At 41.7% G+C, this 21809-nt stretch overlaps 1 protein-coding gene across 1 annotated transcript; it reads left to right on the top strand.

Annotated features, from left to right (window-relative positions):
- Positions 1–416: 416 nt before the first annotated feature.
- On the top strand, positions 417–17820 carry AMACR (alpha-methylacyl-CoA racemase). The gene is made up of 5 exons (XM_057709411.1): positions 417–1273; positions 3720–3863; positions 4900–5060; positions 7642–7828; positions 16675–17820. Exons 1-5 carry the CDS (start codon positions 1027–1029, stop codon positions 17082–17084), a joined length of 1149 nt encoding a protein of 382 aa, XP_057565394.1. The 5' UTR covers positions 417–1026; the 3' UTR covers positions 17085–17820.
- The last annotated feature ends 3989 nt before the right edge of the window (positions 17821–21809 follow it).

The following is a 21809-nucleotide window of genomic DNA, read 5'->3' on the forward strand; positions in this document are numbered from 1 at the left end:
TTTTGACTAGTCTGACAAATATGCACTCTATTAGAGTATCAGTTCATTTATTTTTCAATATAATTATTTAAATGATTGTCTTTCATGCAAACAAACAAACAAACCAAAAAACAGAAATTCTTTGATACTGCAACTACCTGCCTTTGTTGCAAAACTCCTATATACCCTAGCTCCCCTAGTCACCTCCTCAGAGCAGTTCTCTCAGGGCTACTTGAGATACTGCCTCCCCGGCTTGAAGTCCTAAAACTTCCCAGTGAATAGAATATAACTCTCAACTTTTAGGTTGTGAATATTTTTTAATCCACACTAAGATGTAGGGGCCGTGAAGGAGACAGTCTGAAGCCCACCGAAAACAATACTTTAGCACTGTTCCTATTTTGAAAAAATATTTTATTTATTTGTTTACTTGGTTCTGTAGGCTGTTAGTTGAGGCACACAGATTCTCTCCGTGAGGCGCACAGACTTCTCTCTAACTGTGGCCGCGCGGGCTCTGTAGTTTGCTGCAGGCAGGCTCTCTAGTTGAGGCGCCGCCCTGGCTTACCTGCCCTGCAGCACATGGGATCACAGCTCCCTGACCAGGGATCCAACCGGGATCCCCTGCATTCCAGGAAGGATTCTCTACCATTGGACCACCAGGGAAGTCCCTAGCATTATTCTTAAATATTTATGTCTTTTTATTTCTCCAGGGCCAGCGAGATGTCAGGCTCAAAAAGCACCGCGGCTGTGATCACAACAGAGTAAAAGCGTCCTGAGAAGCCGACGACCCGCCACAGCTTCCCAAGGTCAAGGCCGGGGTACAATTTAAGATTCCAGGGAGGGTCCAAAGGCGAGCCCCCCCTCCCCCAGCTTACCAGCGGCCCGGGGAGGCAGGGCGGGGTGGCCTGCCAATGCTCAGACGCCGCGGCCTCGCGCAGGCGCACGAGAGACGGCCAGGGAGGGAGGGGGCGTGTTCGCCCGCGAGTGGCCGGCGAGGCAGAGGTCTGGGCCGCCGCTGCTGCTTCTCTGCCTGTGGGGACGCAGGGGCCCATGGCGCTGCGGGGACTCTCGGTCGTGGAACTGGCCGGCCTGGCCCCGGGGCCCTTCTGCGGGATGGTCCTGGCGGACTTCGGGGCGCAGGTGGTGCGTGTGGACCGGCCCGGTTCCCACAGCGACCTGGCCAGGTTGTCCCGAGGCAAGCGCTCGGCGGTGGTGGACCTGAAGCGGCCGGGCGGAGCGGCGGTGCTGCGCCGCCTGTGCCGCCGGGCGGACGTGCTGCTGGAGTGCTTCCGCGCGGGTGAGCCTCGGGCCCCGGCGCCGGGCCGGGCGGGGAGCCGGCCCGTTTGCGCCTGCGCCCGGCGCGGCTCCGCTCTGGTGCCGCCTGCGCCCTTTCGCTTTCTGGCCTTTCTAGACCTCCCTACGGTATTTGATTTCGCGGCCGATCGTTCGCCTCCGGCGACGGTCTTCCATCCCCAGAGTCCAAGACGCTGCCCTTGCCCTCGCATTGCGTGAACCTCTCACTGACTCCTTCCCCGGTTCCCCTTTTTCTGAGTCATCCTTTTTGTATTTGCCTTTCTTAGTCACTTCAGGGTGGGGGACCCTATGAGAAACTTACAAAAGCCATAGATTCTCTCCCTGCAAAACTGCATGTAGGTACATAGTCGTTGTGCTACTGTTTGGGGCTTGGTGTACCCCGTGAGGCCATCCACAGACCCAGGCTGACACTACCTGGCTTAAATGCTGCCGTTCCCGTTACAGCTTCGGCTTCGTTTCCTTTACACTCTGTTTCTTGGAGTCACCTTATCCATTCCCATTCCTTTTACTTTTTCTAGGCAGAGGAGAGCCGCAACGATAACCGTACCCCCTTCTTTAACAGCCACAGAGTACCGGAATACACAGGTCCTGCCCATTTCTGGGCAATGCTGCTTCCACAATATTACAAACTGAGCCCGTCATCTTCCCTACTAAAATGTTATCTCCCCTTTCTGTATTATGTATTTCAGTGAATGGAACCAATGTTCACCCAGTTGCCTGAGTCAGAAACTTGTGCATCATCCCCAACTCCGAATCTTCCTCTCCCCCCACCAGCTGTCAGTTATCACCAATCCCATCATTCTTCCTCCTTTCTATGACTCACGATTCTTTATCTGCACACCTGCTGCAGCTTGCTTGACAGTGTCGTAACGGCCTTTTTAAAGCTGGTGTTTGGATCTAGCACTGCTGTGATGTGTTCTTAGACAATTGCCGCCATAATCTTGCTCAAGTACAAATCCGAAGCTTTGCCTGGTATATAGCAGGAAGGCAGTAAATGTTTGGTGAATGAATTGAATGTTTGTGGGGCACCAGGCATGTTTAAATGTGTCAACTCATTTACCCTCAGACATGAGGATTATAGCAATAATAATTTAGTAATTAGGATTATATCATAATTTAATAATACCCCATTTGAAGTTGAAGGAGGCTCAACACAGTTAAATAATTTGTCTACAGTCTTGGAGTTAGCGAAAAGGTAGAGCTGTGAATAGAGATATAGCTGCCAGGGGAGGGGATTTTGGCTGTTGTTTATCTAGGTAGAGGAATAGAGTTCTTTTTTTTTTTTTTTTTGAAGTATAGTTAATTTACAATGTGTTAATTACTGCTGTACAGCAAAGTGACTCACTTATGCATATATATACATTCTTTTTCATGTTCTTTTCTGTTGTGGTTTATCACAGGATATTGAATATAGTATCCTGTGCTATACAGTAGGACCTTTTTTATCCATTCTATTTATACCAGTTTGCATCTGCTAGTCCCAAACTCCCAATTCATCCCTCTCCCACCTGCTCCCCCTTGGCAGCAACCAGTTTAGGAATAGAGTTCAGTTATACATTTAACCTTAGGAAGCCTTAGGTGCCAGTTTCCTGGATTTTGCACAATAAATACTAGTTGACCCTGGGACAAACCAAGGTTAATCCTCACTTTGGGTATAACAGTCCTCTGTCTGTGGTTCCTCGGCATCCATCAACCCCAGACCATGTAATACTGTAGTATTTAATATGGAAAAAAATCGGCATGTACGTGGACCCAAACAGTTCAAACCCACCTTGTTCAGGGGTCAACTGTACCTGATAACTTAAGAGCAATTAAATGCTGTTGTAGCTAACTTTTCTTCCACGGATGTTTACTGAGCCTTTTTGTAAAGGAACTGATGCTAGGCACCATAGAGGCCTGTGGAAACAGATGAATCCTGCAAGAGGAGCTTCTGAGCTGATAGGAAAGATGAAATATATACATACATAAGTACATCAGGCACTGATGCGGGCATAGACATAGAAAAGATCCTGAAAGGAATAGCAGCTTCAAAAAGTGAATCTTTGATCAAATAAAGACACAAAGTAACTTCCAAGAGAACAGACCATTTCTAATAAATTACTAAGGAGAGAATCTGGGGAAGTATAAAGGGACTGACTAAAGGGAGGAAATGTCCACTCTGAAGACACTTGGGTGTGTATGCCTGAAGGGATGCAAGGCAGTTGCTGAAGGGAAGTAGCATTCTGTGGGGAGAGGGGAAGCCACACATTCCAGAAGTGGGGGCTTTTCTCTCTGGGTCCTTAATTACTGGAAATACGCTATAAATCCACAACAAATGTTACCAGTTTTCCTTGTGAAAGTGCTATTTTTTGTTTGCCACAAAGAAGGGATTATACCCATCCTCAATTCTTGCTCTCTTAAAAAAAAAAAACTGTAAATTTTCTCTTAAGGTGTGATGGAAAAACTCCAGCTCGGCCCAGAGATTCTGCAGAGGGAGAATCCAAAGCTTATCTATGCCAGGTTGAGTGGATTTGGCCAGTCAGGAAGATTCTCTAGTGTAGCAGGACATGACATCAACTATTTGGCTTTGTCAGGTATGTTGAAAAAAATAATTTCTTTACACTTTCTATTTTGTTCCCAGGTAAGATCTACAGTGACACTTATTAAAAAGAATTTTTTAAAGGTCAAGATTTAAATATTTATTGGAATCAATAAAGAGCGTGTGGTTAAAGGGTTGGTTTGTCTTGGAACAGTCATTCTCAGTCTCTCCCTGCCTTTAACACACTGGAGGGGTAATAGGCTCACTAGTAACATTTACTGACTGCATTTGTGGAGTGAATTCTCCAGCAAGCCCCTGCCAGGAAGTAAGAGACTTGTTGGTAGTAGAAATGTTTGCTCTATAGTTTGCATAGATATGGTTTGATTCTGATACCCCTCCGCCCTCACTTTACTGAGAATCTTTGACTGAGTCATGTTTTTAGAAATTCTTTGAATACTAGAAAAAGCCCATGGTTTTTAGGTCATAATATCACCTTACTAGAGTTTTTGCCTGTAAGAACGTATCTTAGAATGGCCTAATTCTAGACTTCTAAGAGCCGCGTTGCTGAGTAAAGGAAGTCTCAGGTATTCTGTGTGTACACATTTAAAGGTTGAGGAAAAGAGTGAGTGTAAAGTTGACTTTCACATCTGTTTAAAAATTTTATTCCTTTTCTTTTCCTTGTGTTTATTTTCTCACGTCTCTTTCTAATAAGAATGGAAGTCCATTATACTGAAGTTAAGCCATAAACTAAGTGGATAGCAACGATTTTTTCCCCAAAACCCAGTGAATAAAAACTTAGCAATGGACTTCTGAAAATGTTAGTTGGAATAAAGTTTTAGAGAAAATAAAACAAAAAAAATCAAACAAGGAACGTAGTTGGAGGAAAAGCCTTCTTATAAATATGCTGAACAGGTTTAGATTTAGAAAAGCATTAGGTATTAGCTTTCACTTATGACTAGTTACTAGAGAGATTGGTTTTCCCCCTAAGATATTCATGTATTTGTTTTTTTGGGTTTTTTTTTTCCATGTATTTGTTTAAAAGAGACATTAAATTTACAGTGAGTGTTCCCCAATTTTTCTTAATGGTATAGGTGTTTTGTCAAGAATTGGCCCAAGTGGTGAGAATCCATATGCCCCGCTGAATCTCGTGGCTGATTTTGGTGGCGGTGGCCTCATGTGCGCACTGGGCATCATGATGGCTCTGTTTGAACGCACACGCTCTGGCAAAGGTCAGGTCATTGATGCAAACATGGTAAGTGTTAATTGGGGGAAATGATAAGCCTTAAGTTGTTCCTAAGGTCCATATATGGCTGCCTCAAATCCTCTTCTGAACAAGACGAGAGAAATGAGATTTAAAGTTTGAATCCAAGTTACCAGGGATAGCCTTATCTTTAAAATAGCTTCATATCTTTGACATGCGTCAGAATGTCACATTTTGATCATCTGTTTGTGGAGTCGATTTTCTAAACTTTCGTGACTCACTTGATTTCTATGTTGTGTTTCAACAATTTTCCCCAGACTGTCTCTTGTGCTTAGAGTATGGTTTTCAAGAAATCTTCATTTAAAACTGGGCTCAGGAAGTCTCCCTTAGCAGGTAGAGAAGATTCTTAATGTTGCTCAAGTAAAATGGACCAGTCTAGACCTTCCTGCTGCATTGTGTAGGGAAGACTCAAATGTCCTGATGTTTCAGTGCTTTTACCCTCGTACACTGAACACTTGCCTCATGTTATCCTAGGCACTTTTCCTGTGTGATTTCTCCTAATCCCCAAAACAACAATTTCACCTGGAATACATTGTTATTTTAAAGAAGAGGAAACTAAAGCACAGAAATTCGCCCAAGTTCTCACAGCTAGTTGATGAGAGCCCAGTCCAGTGCCACTATACATTTGCATTTGGACAGATCTCTGGCAGTAGCAGGGAGAATGGATTTGATGGAGACGAGACTGAGAGATAAAGGCAAGTACTAAGATGGTTAATGGTAGGATGGGTCTGGATTTAAGGATTTCATTTGAGATGTAAAGTTGCTGGGATTTGATGAGATATTGGCAGTGAAGGGAGAGGGAGGAATCAAGGATGGCTCCCCCATCTCTGGCTTGAAAGACTGGGTAGATGATGGCACTGGCACCCTGGGGAGGACCACTGAAGGAAGAGGCTGGATGGGGGGAACAGATACCTTACTCCTTTAGGCCAGTAGTTTCCGGATGACTTTAGCAGCGGAATCCTTGACCCAGGCTGCCTGTAATGACCTGGAGTCGTCTCTTCATTGGACTGTTCCCTTAGAAATTACAAAGTTAAGGTAACTACGTAATGTGGGGTCTGTTTTACTGTGTTTACTCCTGATCTGGGGGCGCACATCTGACCTGCAGGGCTGTGTGTGGCATACAGGCCATTGGCCTCCGTGTCAAGAACAACATAAAAGGTTCAGAAACTGAGGCTGCAATTTCCCTGTGTCAGGGGCTCTCGTCTCTGGCAGCACACACTACATGTGGGTGAGGGGGGAAGAGACGTGTGTGCCGGGCAGCCTCATGATGAGACGCGGGTTATAATTGCTGTGTCCCGCATCCTCCTCTGGCACCAAGTAAAGGTGGGATTAGATTAGCGCCTGTTTGTATCCGAGTGAGTCAAACTAGACCCACAACACTGTTAGGATATATTTTTTCAACAAAGTCATCAGTACTTCCGGTGTATAAAGAGATTATATATGTATGTGTATATATATGTGTGTGTGTGTATGTATAAATGTGGGGACTCGCTAAGATCTCTGTAACACCATTTCAGAAAAAAAGCACCGCCATAGGACACTTACACAAACTCCACTACTTGGTGACAACAAATGTCAGGTCCATGATTTCAGGTGTGCATGAGCTTCCTCAAGTTAAAAGGGAAAATTGGGATGTATCTAAAGACACATTCTGTGCTTGTTTCACAGCCAGAACCTGTGAGAAATCCCATGCTCGCAGTTGGAATGCGGCCCCTCTGTTGGTAACCTCAGAGACAGGGATGCTTTGATGGTCTTCTCCCTTGGGTGCCGGAATCATTAGGATCATAGAGCCATAAGGATAGGCAGGGAGTCAGTCTTCTTTGAATAGCCCAGTGCATCCAGCCTTGAGATAATCATACCTGAGGCTGTGAATCCACTCCTGTTATTTCAGGACTCGTGGGCAGTTGGCGTTCCCAAACTAGTTTGTCTGTATTCAGAAAACCCATATACGTGCCACCCATATTGTTGTGTTTATTTTGTAACTTTCTAGTGGTTATTAAAGTTAAGATATATTAAAAACTCAAATTTGTTGTCTTGGGCTTGGAGTCAAACTGGAATAAACTAAATTTAACTGTCATGTGATTTGCCTTTAAAATGTGATATTCTTCATATATCTGTGTGTATGTGTTTATAGGTATTGAGATCAGATTAGATTTTTTAAAAAACCTTTTTGCTTTATTTTCAGCTTTTTAATCCTGACAGTATATAAAAGTAAAGAGAATATATAATGAACTTCTGTGTACCCTCACTTAGCTTCAAAAATTATCAACAATCTGCCAATTTTATTTGAAAGGAAGAACCTGCCAGTTTCATTTGAAAGGAAGAACAAAAGTAGCTCCTTTAAGTCTTTTCTGAGCAGTATTCCCTGATCTGAATAGTGCAGAAACTCACTCTACCATAAGCCTGCTGTAACTCACTTTCTCAAAATATCAAAGAAATTGTGTAATATAATCTTCCTATATTCTAAGATACACATTTTTATACAAATATTTTTTAAAAACCCAAGTAGAAATCAATTGTGCTTTTTGTAATTGAATTATCTGGATTTGTGTTGTATTATGTTTCTTCAAAGGTGGAAGGAACAGCTTATCTGGGTTCTTTTCTGTGGAGAAGCCTACCGACAGGACTGTGGGAACAGCCTCGCGGACAGAACTTGTTAGATGGGGGAGCACCTTTCTACACGACCTACAGGACGGTGGACGGGGGGTTTGTTGCTGTGGGAGCGTTGGAGCCCCAGTTCTATGAGCTGCTGGTCAAGGGTGAGTAATCTTCACATAGCTCTTTTCTGCGGATGTTTTTTAGCCTGTGTTTTGGGGTCTTTTGAAGTTCACGATGTCTTTTATTCTTTTTCCACTTTGTAATTATAACCATCATCATACTGTGGGACACATCCCCCATCTTTTAAATTGACCAGTAATTTTACAAGTCTATAAAATAGCTCAGATTAAAAAAATAATAATCCTTTTGGTGGGAGTTCAGTGTTTTTATGACATTGCATACTCAGTGGTGTTGGATATTTATCTTGCCCATGTGTGCCCACATCCTGTTCTTCACTGGAAATCATTTGCTGGTTCTACCAGTTTTTGTTCCTTGATAGATGTCCCTCGTGGTACCTCAGTGACAGGGTCACCAGAGCACAGAGAGACTCTGGCGAATGAGAGTTTGTTGGAATATGTTTCCATCACTTGATGCTTCTGCAGTTTCCCTGTCTTGCAGATTCTCATTGACATGTTGCCACAGATTAGCAGGAAAGTTTGCTATCTCTTCTTCCCTAATTGATAATTAGACTAAAGTTATTTTGTTCCTGGAAAATGTGAATTTAAAGTTTACATATAATTTAGTATCTAAAGATTTAGAATATACTCTGAAGCAGTGTGACAAGCTGGTTGCAGCACGTTTATCTTTCAGCTTTAAGTTTGGAGTTTTATTATTATGTTTGGTAGCTTTTCAGATGCACAGTGCTACTCAGCATTATTTGTATGTAGCTGAAATGATTGTTTTTGCAAGCATCAGAAAGCATCCTGTGATCAACTGTATTAACTTCACCAACTTAACTATAAGTTAGAAAAACCATAGAACAGAATGGTTTATCTAGATCATGGAGGATGCCTTTCTGTCCAGAAATTAAAACCAAGACTAGAAGTCAGTTCAAAATGCTGGAAAGAACAATGCTATACGAGGAGCTAAGTGGTGGTAACAACAGCCCCACTCAGTGGTGCAGGGCCCCGGGAAGTGGCAGGGACCGAACACAGTGGAGTTTGCACCTTACAAAAACCTTGTGTTTTTGTCTATTGGGAATTTAAATGTAATAATAAAATTGACTCATCTTCAGTGAAATTTTATTATCACCATGCACAGGCAATTCTAAATGACAGTTGCAACTGGTTTTTTTTTTTTTTTTTGACAAGTGTCTCAGGAATAGGACAATGTAAGCTCTGAGTCTGGTCAAATAAAGACAAGCCCTGAGGATGGAGATTTTCAGGGAGCTGTCAGACAGGCCAAGCAGTGGCAGGTCTCTGGGGATGGGATTTTGGGGGAGCTTCAAACTCATTTTGCCTTCTCCTCTTGGGCTGTTCATCTGCTGGCTTTCACAACTACTGCTGTTGAGAGCCTGTTGGTTTTCAAGGCCATCACAGAGCCGGGGAGAGTGGGATGAAATTAGCCTAAGTTACAACACCACAGAGCTCACTAGTCTTACCGAGATTCAGTCTTTTTTCTTAAATATGCAACCCTTAGATTGTTGCAAGCTTTTAGTTAATTTCTAGAATTAAAAAAATGTTGATTCTGACCATTTGTGCCAGTATTCTTGTTGCTTTCATATAGGAGCCAATTTTTGGAGGTCCTTGCTCTGTCATTTCAGGAGTTAACTCCTCTCCCTGGTGCACTTTGTTGTATTTTTTCAGAATGTAAATGTTTAGAATAATCGTTTCTAACTTCCACTCCAGCTCCTTTTCTAGCAGGCTGATCACTCCAGCCCTGACTTATGATCATCTTCTCCTGGGTCTTCTCTTTCGGAGTCTAAACTCTGCAACCCCTCGAGTTGTTTTGCCCCCAGAGCCTTTTGTGGTATCCTTCCCGGCCTCTCTCCCTTTAAACTTCACTAAGGATCCTTAGCTGGCAGATGGCTTGTGGTTTAGGTAGACTTAGCAAGTGCAATCAACTTTTGTTTAACCTACACAGTCCATGCCAAAATGTCTCAGCATCTTTCTTTTACAATATTAAGTTGCAAAAATAGTACTTTTACTAGTCACATACACATTACTTCTCTCTCAGGCCTAACTGGACAAACCCGCACATCTGTAATGATTTTTTGAGGTAGTATTAATTTATTATTTATTTCACTTTTTTTTTTAAGGAAATCTCAGGCATTAGAGAGCTTTTATTTTTGCTTTTGTTTTTTTGTTTTTTTTTAAATAACTTTTATTGAGATACAGTTAACAGACAATAAACAACATATATTTAGAGTGTACAATTTGGTATCCCAATCTCCCAATTCATTCTCCCCCAACCCACCATGCTTTCCCCACTTGGTGTCCATATGTTTGTTCTCTACATCTGTGTCTCTATTTCTGCTTTGCATTTCCTCTTTCATAGTTGTTAGCATTTGCCTTATGTATTGAGGTGCTCCTATATTGGGTGCATATATATTTATAATTGTTATCTCCTCTTCTTGGACGGATCCCTTGATCTTTATGTAATGTCCCTTCTTGTCTCTTGTAACATTTTTTATTTTAAGGTCTATTTTATCTGATATGAGTATTGCTACTCCATCTTTCTTTTGATTTCCATTTGCATTGAATATCTTTTTCCATCCCCTCACTTTCAGTCTGTATGTGTCCCTAGGTCTGAAGTGGGTCTCTTGTAGACAGCATATGTATGGGTCTTGTTTTTGTATCCATTCAGCCAGTCTGTGTCTTTTGGTTGGTGCATTTAGTCCACTTATACTCAAGGTAACTATCGATATGTATGTTCCTATTACCATTTTCTTCATTGTTTTGTTGTTGTTTTTGTAGGTCCTTCTCTTCTCTTATGTTCGCCACTTAGAGAAGTTCCTTTAGCATTTGTTGTAGGGCTGGTTTGGTGGTGCTGAATTCTCTTAGCTGTTGCTTGTCTGTAAAGCTTTTGATTTCTCCGTCAAATCTGAATGAGATCATTGTTGGGTGGAGTATTCTTAGTTGTAGGTTCTTCCCTTTCATCACTTGAAATATATCGTGCCACTCCCTTCTGGCTTGCAGAGTTTCTGCTGAGAAATCAGCTGTTAACCTGATGGGAGTTCCCTTGTATGTTGTCATTTTTCCCTTGTTGCTTTTCATAACTTTTCTCTGTCTTTAATTTTTGTCAGTTTGACTACTACATGTCTTGGCATGTTTCTCCTTGAGTTTATGCTGCCTGGGACTCTCTGCACTTCCTGGACTTGGGTAGCTATTTCCTTTCCCATGTTAGGGAAGTTTTCAACTAGAATCTCTTCCAATATTTTCTCAGGTCCTTTCTCTCTCTTTTCTTCTTCTGGGACCCCTATAATGCGAATGTTGGTGCGTTTAACATTGTCCCAGAGGTCTCTTAGGCTGTCTTCAGTTCTTTTCATTCTTTTTTCTTTATTCTTTTCTGCACCAGTGATTATGACCATTTTGTCTTCCAGGTCACTTATTCGCCCTTCTGCCTCAGTTAATCTGCTGTTGGTTCCTTCTAGTGTATTTTTCATTTCAGTTATTGTGTTGCATATCTCTGTTTGTTTGCTCTTTACTTCTTCTAGGTCTTTGGTAAACTTTTCAATCTTTGCATCCAGTCTTTTTTCAAAGTCCCGGATCATCACCATCATTATTCTGAATTCTTTTTCTGGAAGGGTGCCTATCTCCTCTTCATTTAGTTATTTTTCTGCAGTTTTATCCTGTCCCTCCATCTGGTACAAAGTCCTCTGCCTTTTCATTTTCTCTGTCTTTCTGTGGCTGTGGTTTTCAATTTCATAAGACGAAATACTGCTGATAGTGCTTGATCCTGCTGTCTGCCCTCTTGTGGAGGAAGCTATCTAGGAGGCTCATGCGTGCTTCCTGATGGGAAGGACTGATGGTGGGTAGGGCTTGGTGGGCGGGGCTCAGTAAAACTTTAATCCGATTTGGTGGGTGGAGCTCAGTAAAACTTTTAATCTGCTTGTCTGCCAATGGGTGGGGCTGTGTTCCCACCCTGTTGGTCATTTGGCCTGAGGCCACCTGGGACTGGAGCCCACAGGCTCTTTGGTGGGGCTGATGGTGGACTCTGGGAGGGCTCACGCCAATGAGCACTTCCCAGAACCCCTGCTGCCAGTGCCCCCGTCTCCTCGGTGAGCCACAGCTGCCCCCCATCTCTGCAGGCAACCCCCCAACACCAGCAGGTGGGTCTGGTTCAGTCTCCTATGGGGTCACTGCTCCTTCCTCCTGGGTCCTGGTGAGCACACTTTTTTGTGTGCCCCCCAAGAGTGGAGTCTCTGTTTCCCCCATTCCTGTGGAGTTCCTGCAATCAAATCCTGCTGGCTTTCAGGGTCTGATTCTCTGGGGATTCCTCCTCCCGTTGCTGGACTCCCACATTGGGAAGTCTGATGTGGGACTCAGAACCCTCACTTTAGTGGGTGGACTTCTGCGGTATAACTGTTCTCCAGTTTGTGAGTCACCCACCCAGCATTTATGGGATTTGATTTTACCGCGATTGCACCCCTCCTACCATCTCATTGTGGCTTCTCCTTTGTTTCTGATGTGGGGTATCTTTTTTGGTGAGTTCCAGTGTCTTTCTGTCAATGATTGTTTAGCAGTTAGTTGTAACTCTGGTGCTCTTGCAAGAGAGAGTGAGTGCACGTCTTCCTACTCTGTCATCTTGATCCTATCTCCTCACTTTGTATTTTGAGATCTTTGAGACCATACATTCATTTAGCTCTCTGTATCTGAACATAATTACAAGGGTGAGTCAACAATTATCTGCACTCCAGTTACATTAAAATTTCTGTAAATTCTACAGCCAGAATGCAGATAATTGTTGACTCATCCTCATACACAAGGTTTTCGTAAGGCTCAGATTCCTCTGTGCTATGTCCCTGCTGCTTTCAGGGCAAAGAAATCTGAAAGTACTGAGAATTTCGCAACATCTTGAGACTCTTGTAGTAAATCAGATAAGCAATAGAGAATTTTTAAAAGTTGTTCTAAAATTTCAAAATATTGTTAAAAGAAAACCAGAAAATCACAAGTGATGGTGAGGATGTGGAGAAATTGGAACCCCGTGCATTACTGATGGGAATGTAAAATTGTGCAGCTACTGCAGAAAATGGTATGGTGGCTCCTCAAAAAATTAAACATAGAATTACCATATGATCTAGCAGTTCTGCTTCTGGGTATATATATCCAGAGAATTAAAAGTGGGAACTTGAACAGATATTTGCGCATCCATTTCATAGCATTATTTACAGTAGCTAAAAGGTGGAAGCAATTAAGATATCCGTCAACAGATGAGTGGATAAACAAAATGTAGTATATATAAAAAACAATAAAATATTAGCCTTAAAGAAGAAAGAAATTCTGACATATGCTAAACATGGATGAACTTTGAAGACATTATGCTAAGTGAAATAAGCTAGTCATAAAAGGACAAATATTGTATTATTCCACTTATGTGAAATACCTAGAGCAGCCAAATTCATAGAAAGTAGAACGGTGGTTGCCAGGGGCTGGGGGAAGCAGGGAATAGAGAGTTAGTGTTTCATGGGTACAGAGTTTCAGTTTGGGAAGATGAAAAGATGGAGATGGATGGTGGAAATGGTTCCAGAACAATATGAATGTACTTAATGCACAGTACTGTATTCTTAATAGTGGCTAAATGGTAAATTTTATGTTTTGTATATTTTACCACAATTTAAAAAAATGAAAAAAATTCAAAATAATATAGTTTTTTATGAAAAAAATGTAAACAATACAGAATTTGAAAAGTAAGAGGTAAAAATTTTCCCTTGTCCTTCCACTTTGGGAAAGTTTGGGATGTGGCCTTTAAGAACTTTCCCTGTGCACATACAAACACAATTAAAAAATATTTTTACAATTTATATGTAATATATATAATTATATCAATTTATAATTAATAACTATATTTTTATTCAAAAATATAGTAAAGACATCTGTTTTGTCAATACCAAAGATCTGCAGCCTCACCCTTTCTATACAGCAGCCATAACATATTCTGTGGTATACCTGTACTAAAATTTATTTAACCACTTCCTTATTCAAGTTACTTTACACTTTTCCAGGTTTCCATTATAACAAATAATGTTTCTTGTTATTAATAAGCATTAATCTTTGTACATATGTCATTGCATACTTGCAACATGCATTTTTGACTGTGTAATATGTGTCTAATATTGTGTTACAGAGCAGAAAGTTTATGACGTGTACTTAAAATAACAAATATTTTGTGTAATTGTGTGTGTGTGTGTATACATATGTGTGTAAGGTAGTTTTTTGGAAATCAAAACATACTTTCCCAAGTTTTAAATGGTGTCTGAGACCCCAGGTCAGTCTCTGAAAGTCTGTTTGACTTATAATAGCAGATATTTAATATTGACTGTAGTATAAAATTAGCCACAATCTATAATTGTGTTCTATGGGGGAGTGGATTCAGAGTTCCATACAGAATGTCAGGAGTACAGGAAGCAGCCTACCCTAAACCATTGGTAGTTTATCCTGGGGCCTTGATGAGGGTCCTGAGCAGAATGGGAAATTGTGGGATAAGAAAGGGTGATAGGATAATAGAAAAGCTGGCATATCAGAGTTAGGAGTAGAACCTGGGGTCTTTAGATGTGTAGTATTTTCCAGTATACAAACTATGACCTGCGTAATCTCAAATATAGCGTTTGTTGGAGAACTATTAGCTCCAATTTTATTTTGTTTATGATTCTGATTTTTAAAAAAACTACTTAAACAAGCATGCAAATATATTTCCAGCAGTAGCTGTGGTCTACTTAAATGCTTTTGGCTAACTACTCGTTTTATGTGTATTTTAATCACAGAGTTTGGGGTAATCAGGAAAAAGAAAGTGAAAGACATCCTTAGAAACATTTCCTTATCTATAAACCTGAAACTATGGTCCCATATCTTTCCTGGTTTTTGAATGGAACATGTGGCTGTAGAGAAAAATGTACTTATATATCCCACAGGTGTTTTTTCACAACTGTTCAGAACTATGTGAGTTCTCCTTATCTTCTTATGTGCCTCAGAACCCTAAGAACCTTCAGTATTCATGTCTTCTTACCTCCATAGGTGCCTTTGCATCTTCAGAGCAGCTTACAGTTGGTCATTGTTTTTCAACATGGTAGATAAGGAAAGGATGATAAAAGTGAGAATTACTTGATTAACTTGGCCAAACTTTTGCAAAATATTATGCATAATTTAAATTTAGAAACTCTCTTGTATAAGAGGGAATAAAAATGACAGTTACCCCCAACTCCAGCAAAGTGGCCCTTTGGGTATAATTTAATCAGCACCCGAGTTTGGGTGTATATACAGGGGTAGGTGCTTGTAGTCAATAAAGGAAGCACAGATCAGGTCGTAGGCCAGAGAAGGCATCCTTCCTGTGATATCCCCCGGCGGATGCTTTCATCCTCTCTGTCCTGTGTGTTGTTGGGCCCTTCAGGGCTCTTCATACTAGAGAGAGAAAGAAGTCTCTGTGCCCCTTGTTCATTGGCTGGCTGTTCACTTTCTGTCCTGTTTGCTATAGGAACAATTTGCGTGTGTCTTTGGTTAATTTACAAGTCTTTTGTTCCTAGTTCAGCAGGGTTATAAGAGAGTAATGAGTCAAATATCACTGCCCTCCTAGAGCTCTTTTATTTGTTGAAAATAAAGAGAAATGAACGTTACTAATAAAATTGCAGACTTGAATTTAGTCATTTATCCTTATACTTCTTCCTTGAAAACAAATACAGGCATACCTTAGAGATTTTGTGGGGACATGAATTTTTTGGTTTCCCAGTGCATATAAAATCTGTGTTTACATTATGTGGTAGTCTATTAAGTATGCAGTAGCATTGTGTAAAAAAACAATGTACATACCTTAATTAAAAAATACTTTATTAAAATCGTACTGATGAACTCAGTGGTAGAGGAAGAATAAAGACAGATGTAGAGAACAGACTTGAGGACACAGGGAGGTGGGGAAGGAGAAGCTGGAACAAAGTGAAAGAGTAGCATTGACATTTGTATACTACCAAATGTAAAACAGATAGCTAGTGGGAAGCAACTGCCTAACACAGGGAGATCAGCTCCATGATTGGTGATGACCTAGAGGGGTAAGATAGGGAGGGTGAGAGAAAGGGGATATGAGGATATATGTATAAATACAGCTGATTTGCTTTGTTGTACAGCAGAAACTGGCACAACAGTGTAAAGCTATTATACTCCAATAAAGATCGAAAAAAAAAAATACTTTATTGCTAAAAAATGCTAACCATCATCTGAGCCTTCCTTGAGTTGTAATCTTTTTGCTGGTGGAGGGTTTGAAATATTGCAAGAATTAGCAAAATGTGACACAGAGACATGAAGTGAGCAAATGCTGTTGGAAAAATGGCACCCACAGATGTGCTCCACACAGGGTTGGCACAAACCTTCCATTTGTAAAACTGCAGTATCTGCAAAGTGCAATAAAGTGAAGCACAATAAAATGAGGTCGCCTATAGTGTACACGTGTTTAGATTTTAGCCTTTGTAGCCTAAGGGAACACTGTATGAAATATGGAGTTGTCTTAATTCAGTATGACAGATCATAACATCATGAGGAAATTTCTTTTTAAAAACCTACTCAGAGGGAAGAAGTCGATTTCTGGAAACTAGACCATTAAAAATAGAGTATTTTTGATGAAATGTAAATAATAAAATCTTGGTAAAGACTTGGGAAGTCTGTTTTGAATCCTGTTACCCCTACCGCCTTCTCCAGCCTTTGGCTCCAATTTCAAGTTGAGTTTGAACTTCTTCTCTAGACTCCTTTGAGAAACCCTATGGAACCTCCTATTTTGGGCGAGTATGGTGAGTTCAAACTCATTTTCACTGATTGTATTTACTCCACCCAAAGCATACTAATTTAAGAAACTGTTTTTCTCTCAGGACTTGGGCTAAAGTCTGAGGAACTTCCCAGTCAGATGAGTACAGCTGATTGGCCAGAAATGAAGAAGAAATTTGCAGATATATTTGCAAAGAAGACAAAGGCAGAGTGGTGTGAGATCTTTGATGGCACAGATGCGTGTGTGACTCCTGTTCTGACTTTTGAAGAGGTTCCCCATCACGGTCACAACAAAGATCGGGGCTCATTTATTACTGATACAGAGCAGGGCGTGAGTCCCCGCCCTGCACCTCTGCTGTCCAACACCCCGGCTGTCCCTTCATCCAGAAGGGATCCTTTTGTAGGAGAACACACTGAAGAGATACTTAAAGAGTTTGGCTTCAGCCAGGAAGAGATCCATCAGCTTAAGTTAGATAAAGTTGTTGAAAGTAATAAACTAAGAGGTAATCTCTAAGTTCCAAGCCCCACAACTCAAATGAATTTGAATATTGCATTTACAGTATTGAATAATACAAAAGAGCGTATGCATGGAAATATGAAAAAACAGTATCACAGTGATCCAACTATTCTAATGAGGAAACAAGACTCTGAATATAGAGTAATGATTGAATTCTGAAAATGGTTAACATCATGGCTTTTGATTTAGGAATATTTTTAGTTTGCCTATACTAAACTGGCAGTTTTCTGCCTTTCAATTTACTTGATAGGTTATATTTGTTGATTTAAAATACTAGAAAAATTAAAATTAAAAATAAAATAAAATACTAGAAAAATGGTACAGATAAACTGGTTTGCAAGGCAGAAATAAAGACATGGACAGAGAACAAAATATGGATACCAATGGGGAAAAGGTATGGGGGTGTGGAATGAATTGGGAGATTGAGGTTGATGTGTATATACTAATATGTATAAAATGGATAACTAATGAGAATCTGCTGTATAGAACAGGGAACTCCACTTCACTGTACAGTAGAAACTTTACAACACAACATTGTAAAACAACTATACCTCAATTAAAAAAGAAAAAAGAAAACAAATGTGTACAATAAACTGTATCTCAACCAATGAGAAATGAAACAAAAAATAAAAAAAAATAAAATGCTTATGTATTTATAATATACTTTAAGTGAATTAATATAATGCTTTTTATTAAATAAAGCTTTTTCCCCCCTAAAGTTTACTCATGCTTTTAAGTTTGTGAAAAGTGAGAGTTCCAGGAGCTGACTTGGCCAGGGGAGGGGTGGAAGAACTGGAAAAATGTGACTTAACCTCACTCATTCTTTAAAACTGATTCTATGACTCTCCCTTGTGATCTTGATTATAAACTAGGATAGTGGTTAACTAGGACGTCACATATCACTGAGTAATGAAATTCTTTGTTTTGATGAATATCACAAACATTTCTAAAGAAACAATCAACCCTAACAATCAATCCTAAGGTGGGGACTGTAATTAACTCTGCTCTAAAGGTATATAACTTGCTCATGTACAACCCCTCCACGGGTCTCTCCACCCCCTTCTGGTGTCTGTGCCAGAAGCTGCTGCACTCTCCTCTTAATAAACTGTTATTCTGTGGCTTAAACCTGAGCAACGGCTTGTTGTTGATCCCGAAGAGAAATTCTTTTCCTTTGGAGATCACGAATCCACTCCCTGGACAGATTCTACGGCAACATTTTGGGGGCTCATCTGGGATGGATGACAAGGTAAGGTCACTCAGGCTTTTCTGATTTCTGCCCTTTCCTGTCTCTACTAACCTGTGCACTACAGTATGCATGATGCAGAGAGTGAGACGTCCGATTGAGGACAGAGTGAGTGTGGAGTCCCGCTCCGCGGTTCCGTGAGTGCCTTCATATGGCTAAGGGCAGCCCGTAAGGGAGCCTGTCAGGGATTTATACTGACCTGCCAATGCTAAGAAGCACTCCACAACCAGAGAGGGGAGTAGCCGATTAAGGATGAAGTGTTTGGATTTTCCTCCTTCCTCCCCCTCTCCCCCTTTCTTTTCTGGCCTCTTTAAACACTTTTCTGTGACCTGGGGACATTATGGGACTAATCTAACACTCAGGCTATGCAAGGCTCAGGGCATCTGCTCTCCCTGCTGTTATTGCCTTTTTCTGCTGATTCCCATATCAAGACAACACTCTTGGGGTATTCGGCCTCATCCCCACAGAGACATAACATTCCATTTACATTGTCTGTTGCTACACTGCCAGGAGAGGCACGTTAAAGAGTTTGGAGACACCCTAGCACCAGACACCACTCTACGGCTAGAGATCACGCTATTAGCTGCTAGTAGCTGAGCTATGCCTAGGAGAGATTGTTTGCTTCAATGATTATGTCTTGAGATCCTATAGATAAGAGACCCTTATGACTTTCTCAGAACCCTGAATAGGAGCCCCTTCATATGGGCAGATTAGAAATGCAGTAGACGTCTTCCCTTGGTCTCCCTGGCTGGTAGTGGACCACCTTACGCTCTTAAATTGTTAAAAGAGCTGCTACAGTATTCTTATGGTTCCATCTATTGCATAAAGATGAGTGCTTTTGAAGACCCCGAGGACTTTCCTTTGGGTTGTCCACACCCCCCCACACCCCACCCCCCTGACTCCCTGTGGCTGTCTCTGCACCATTTCCTTTGCTATCACCTAAAGTGGTGTGGAAATCCTAGGGTACAACACTATAGAATTCAAAACAGCTGGTAAAAGTACATCTCTTCCACAGAGATTACCCCTCTCCCATTGTTGTGTCCTAGAAGGAAAACGCAGGTGCTTTCACTTCGGCAGTTGGCATGGGAAGCCTATCGATGGACTACCCTATTACATCCAGGGTGATATGTTAGGCGACGAGAAAATCCTATAAAGGTTTTAACGGTGGGAAACTGGCAACATATCTGGGATGACACTAGATCCACCACTGCTCATCCCCACCCCCACTTGTTGGTGGAACAAGTAGGGAGGAGGGACACCTGTGCTGGTAAAAAGTGGGCAGAGCAAGTCCAACCAGAGGGGAGAAGCAAGTTTTAGGTGGAAGTCTTCCTCCACCCCCATTTGCGATTAGGAGGGATGCCTCCTGGAAAAATTGGTGCCGGACGCCGTATTTTTGTTTTACAGATGGGAGCTTCACAATGTTCCAGTCCCACCCCTTTGAGTTACACCTTGAAGAACTGGGATAAGTTTGATCCACAGAGTCTGAAAAATAAGCGCCTGATTTTCTTTTGTAATACTTCCTGGCCACAATACCCTTTGGGAGATGGTGAACGATGGCCTCAGGGAGGGACGCTTAATTATAATACAGTCCTTCAACTTGATTTGTTTTGTAGGAGGCAAGAGAAATAGGTAGAAGTTCCTTACGGAGTGCTGTTTTTACCCTACGGGATAGACCTGAGATGTGTGCCAGGAATAAAATCATGATGATGACTCCTCCCCTCTCTCAGTTGTCCCCATATTCTGACTCCCCTGTGGGAACTAGGCAGATGCCCCAATTACCCTCGGCTCCCCTAGAGTCAGACCAGGAGGTAAATCCAATCAGGGAAAAAATAATGTTACCTATTCAGGCCTGTCTCAAGTCTGAACTTTTTTAAAATGATGCCTCTTCAAGAAGTGGCTAATAGAGAGTTTGGACCCACAAAAGTTCAAAAACCCTTTTCTTATCAAGAACTACAAAGGGTGAAAGGAGACTCGGGAGACTATTTAGAAGACCCTGATAACTATTTAAAGACTTTTGTGACTCTTAGTCACTTGTATGACTTGACTTAGAAAGATGTGATGATGTTACTAAGTCAGACTCTGACCCAGGGTTCTCTAGACCGAGTTTTATCTGAAGCTTGGAAGTCTGGGGATAAATGATATAAATCAAATGCTAGGGAGAAATCTGAAGAAGAAAGTAAGGCACTTCCCATTGAAGTGCAAGCTGTTGCCCCAACTGAGCCTGACTGGGATTTCGGTACTGAAAGGGGTAGGTTGTATAGAAATCATTTTGTCACATGTATTCTTGTGGGACTACAGATGGCAAGAGCCAAGCCCCTAAATGACTCTAAATTGGCAGATATTGGACAAGGAGAGAGGGAGTCTCCCGGCAGATTTTTAGAAAGGCTGAGAAAAGCTCTACAAAAATTTACTGATTTAGACCCTGGAAGCCCTGAAGGCCAAGTTATTTTGAAGGATAAATTCCTCACTCAATCGGCACCAGATATTCGAAAGAAATTACAGAAACATGCTTTTGGACCAGGCCAGTCTCTAGACAGGCTGTTACAATTGGCACAGTTTATTATGGTCAAGATGCTGAGGAGGAAAAACGTAAACAAAGGAGAACTAAAGAGAAAGCTGAAGCCTTGGTGATGGAAGCCCAGGCTGTAATGAAACAACCCAGAACCCCAGGAGGTTCCTCAAATCGGGGCTTTCCTGGCAAGGGACTGACCTGCTTTCTGTGTGGAAAGGAGGGGCACTTCAGACGAGAGTGTCCCTGGGCTGTAAAGCCGCCCCCAGCTCCTTGTCCTATCTACAAGGGACCACACTGGAGGAGGAACTGCCCCCAGAGGAGAAGGTCTCAGGGATCAGACCTCCCAGAAACCCAAGACTGATGGGGCCCGGTGGTCCCCACACAGGCCCCTGTCAGGATAACATCTGAAGAGCCCTGGGTGCAAATGACAGCGGGCAGCCAATCTATCAACTTCTTACTAGATACCAGGGCGACTTTCTCCATTCTTGCTGAGACCCCTGGTCCACTTTCCTCTCATTCTATGACCATAAGGGGCTGTCTGATCAAACAAAACGATACTGCTTTAGTCAGCCTTTAAGCTATAATTGGGACTCTGTTCTTTTTTCTCATGCCTTTCTGATAGTGCCTGAGACTCCATCGCCCCTATTAGGGTGAGACATATTAATGAAAGTTCAAGCGTTGGTAGATATGAATATCGAGGCCTCTACTCTTCGATGTCTTTCTCTGATAGAAAACTAAGTAGATCCTGAAGTGTGGGCTGAAGGAGGAAAAATTAGAAAGGCTAGATACACAAAACCTGTGGTAATCAAACTCAAAGATTCTAGTCTTTTTTCCCCATCAAAAATAATATCCTTTGAGACCAGAAGTTAAAGAGGGATTAAAGCCAATCATTGAAAATCTAAAACAACAGGGACTACTAATACTCTGTAACAGTCCTTGTAATACTCCAATCTTGGGAATTAAGAAA

This window comes from Hippopotamus amphibius, chromosome 15 (genome assembly GCF_030028045.1).
Source record: "Hippopotamus amphibius kiboko isolate mHipAmp2 chromosome 15, mHipAmp2.hap2, whole genome shotgun sequence".
Lineage (NCBI taxonomy): Eukaryota > Metazoa > Chordata > Mammalia > Artiodactyla > Hippopotamidae > Hippopotamus > Hippopotamus amphibius.

What these genes read in the sequence shown, in the direction of transcription:
- AMACR (XM_057709411.1), top strand. Translation starts at nt 1,027, where the DNA reads ATGGCGCTGCGGGGACTCTCGGTCGTGGAACTGGCCGGCCTGGCCCCG. An exon ending in GCTGGAGTGCTTCCGCGCGG is followed by an intron (nt 1,274 to 3,719) that starts GTGAGCCTCGGG and finishes TTTTCTCTTAAG; the next exon opens with GTGTGATGGAAAAACTCCAG. An exon ending in CAACTATTTGGCTTTGTCAG is followed by an intron (nt 3,864 to 4,899) that starts GTATGTTGAAAA and finishes TTAATGGTATAG; the next exon opens with GTGTTTTGTCAAGAATTGGC.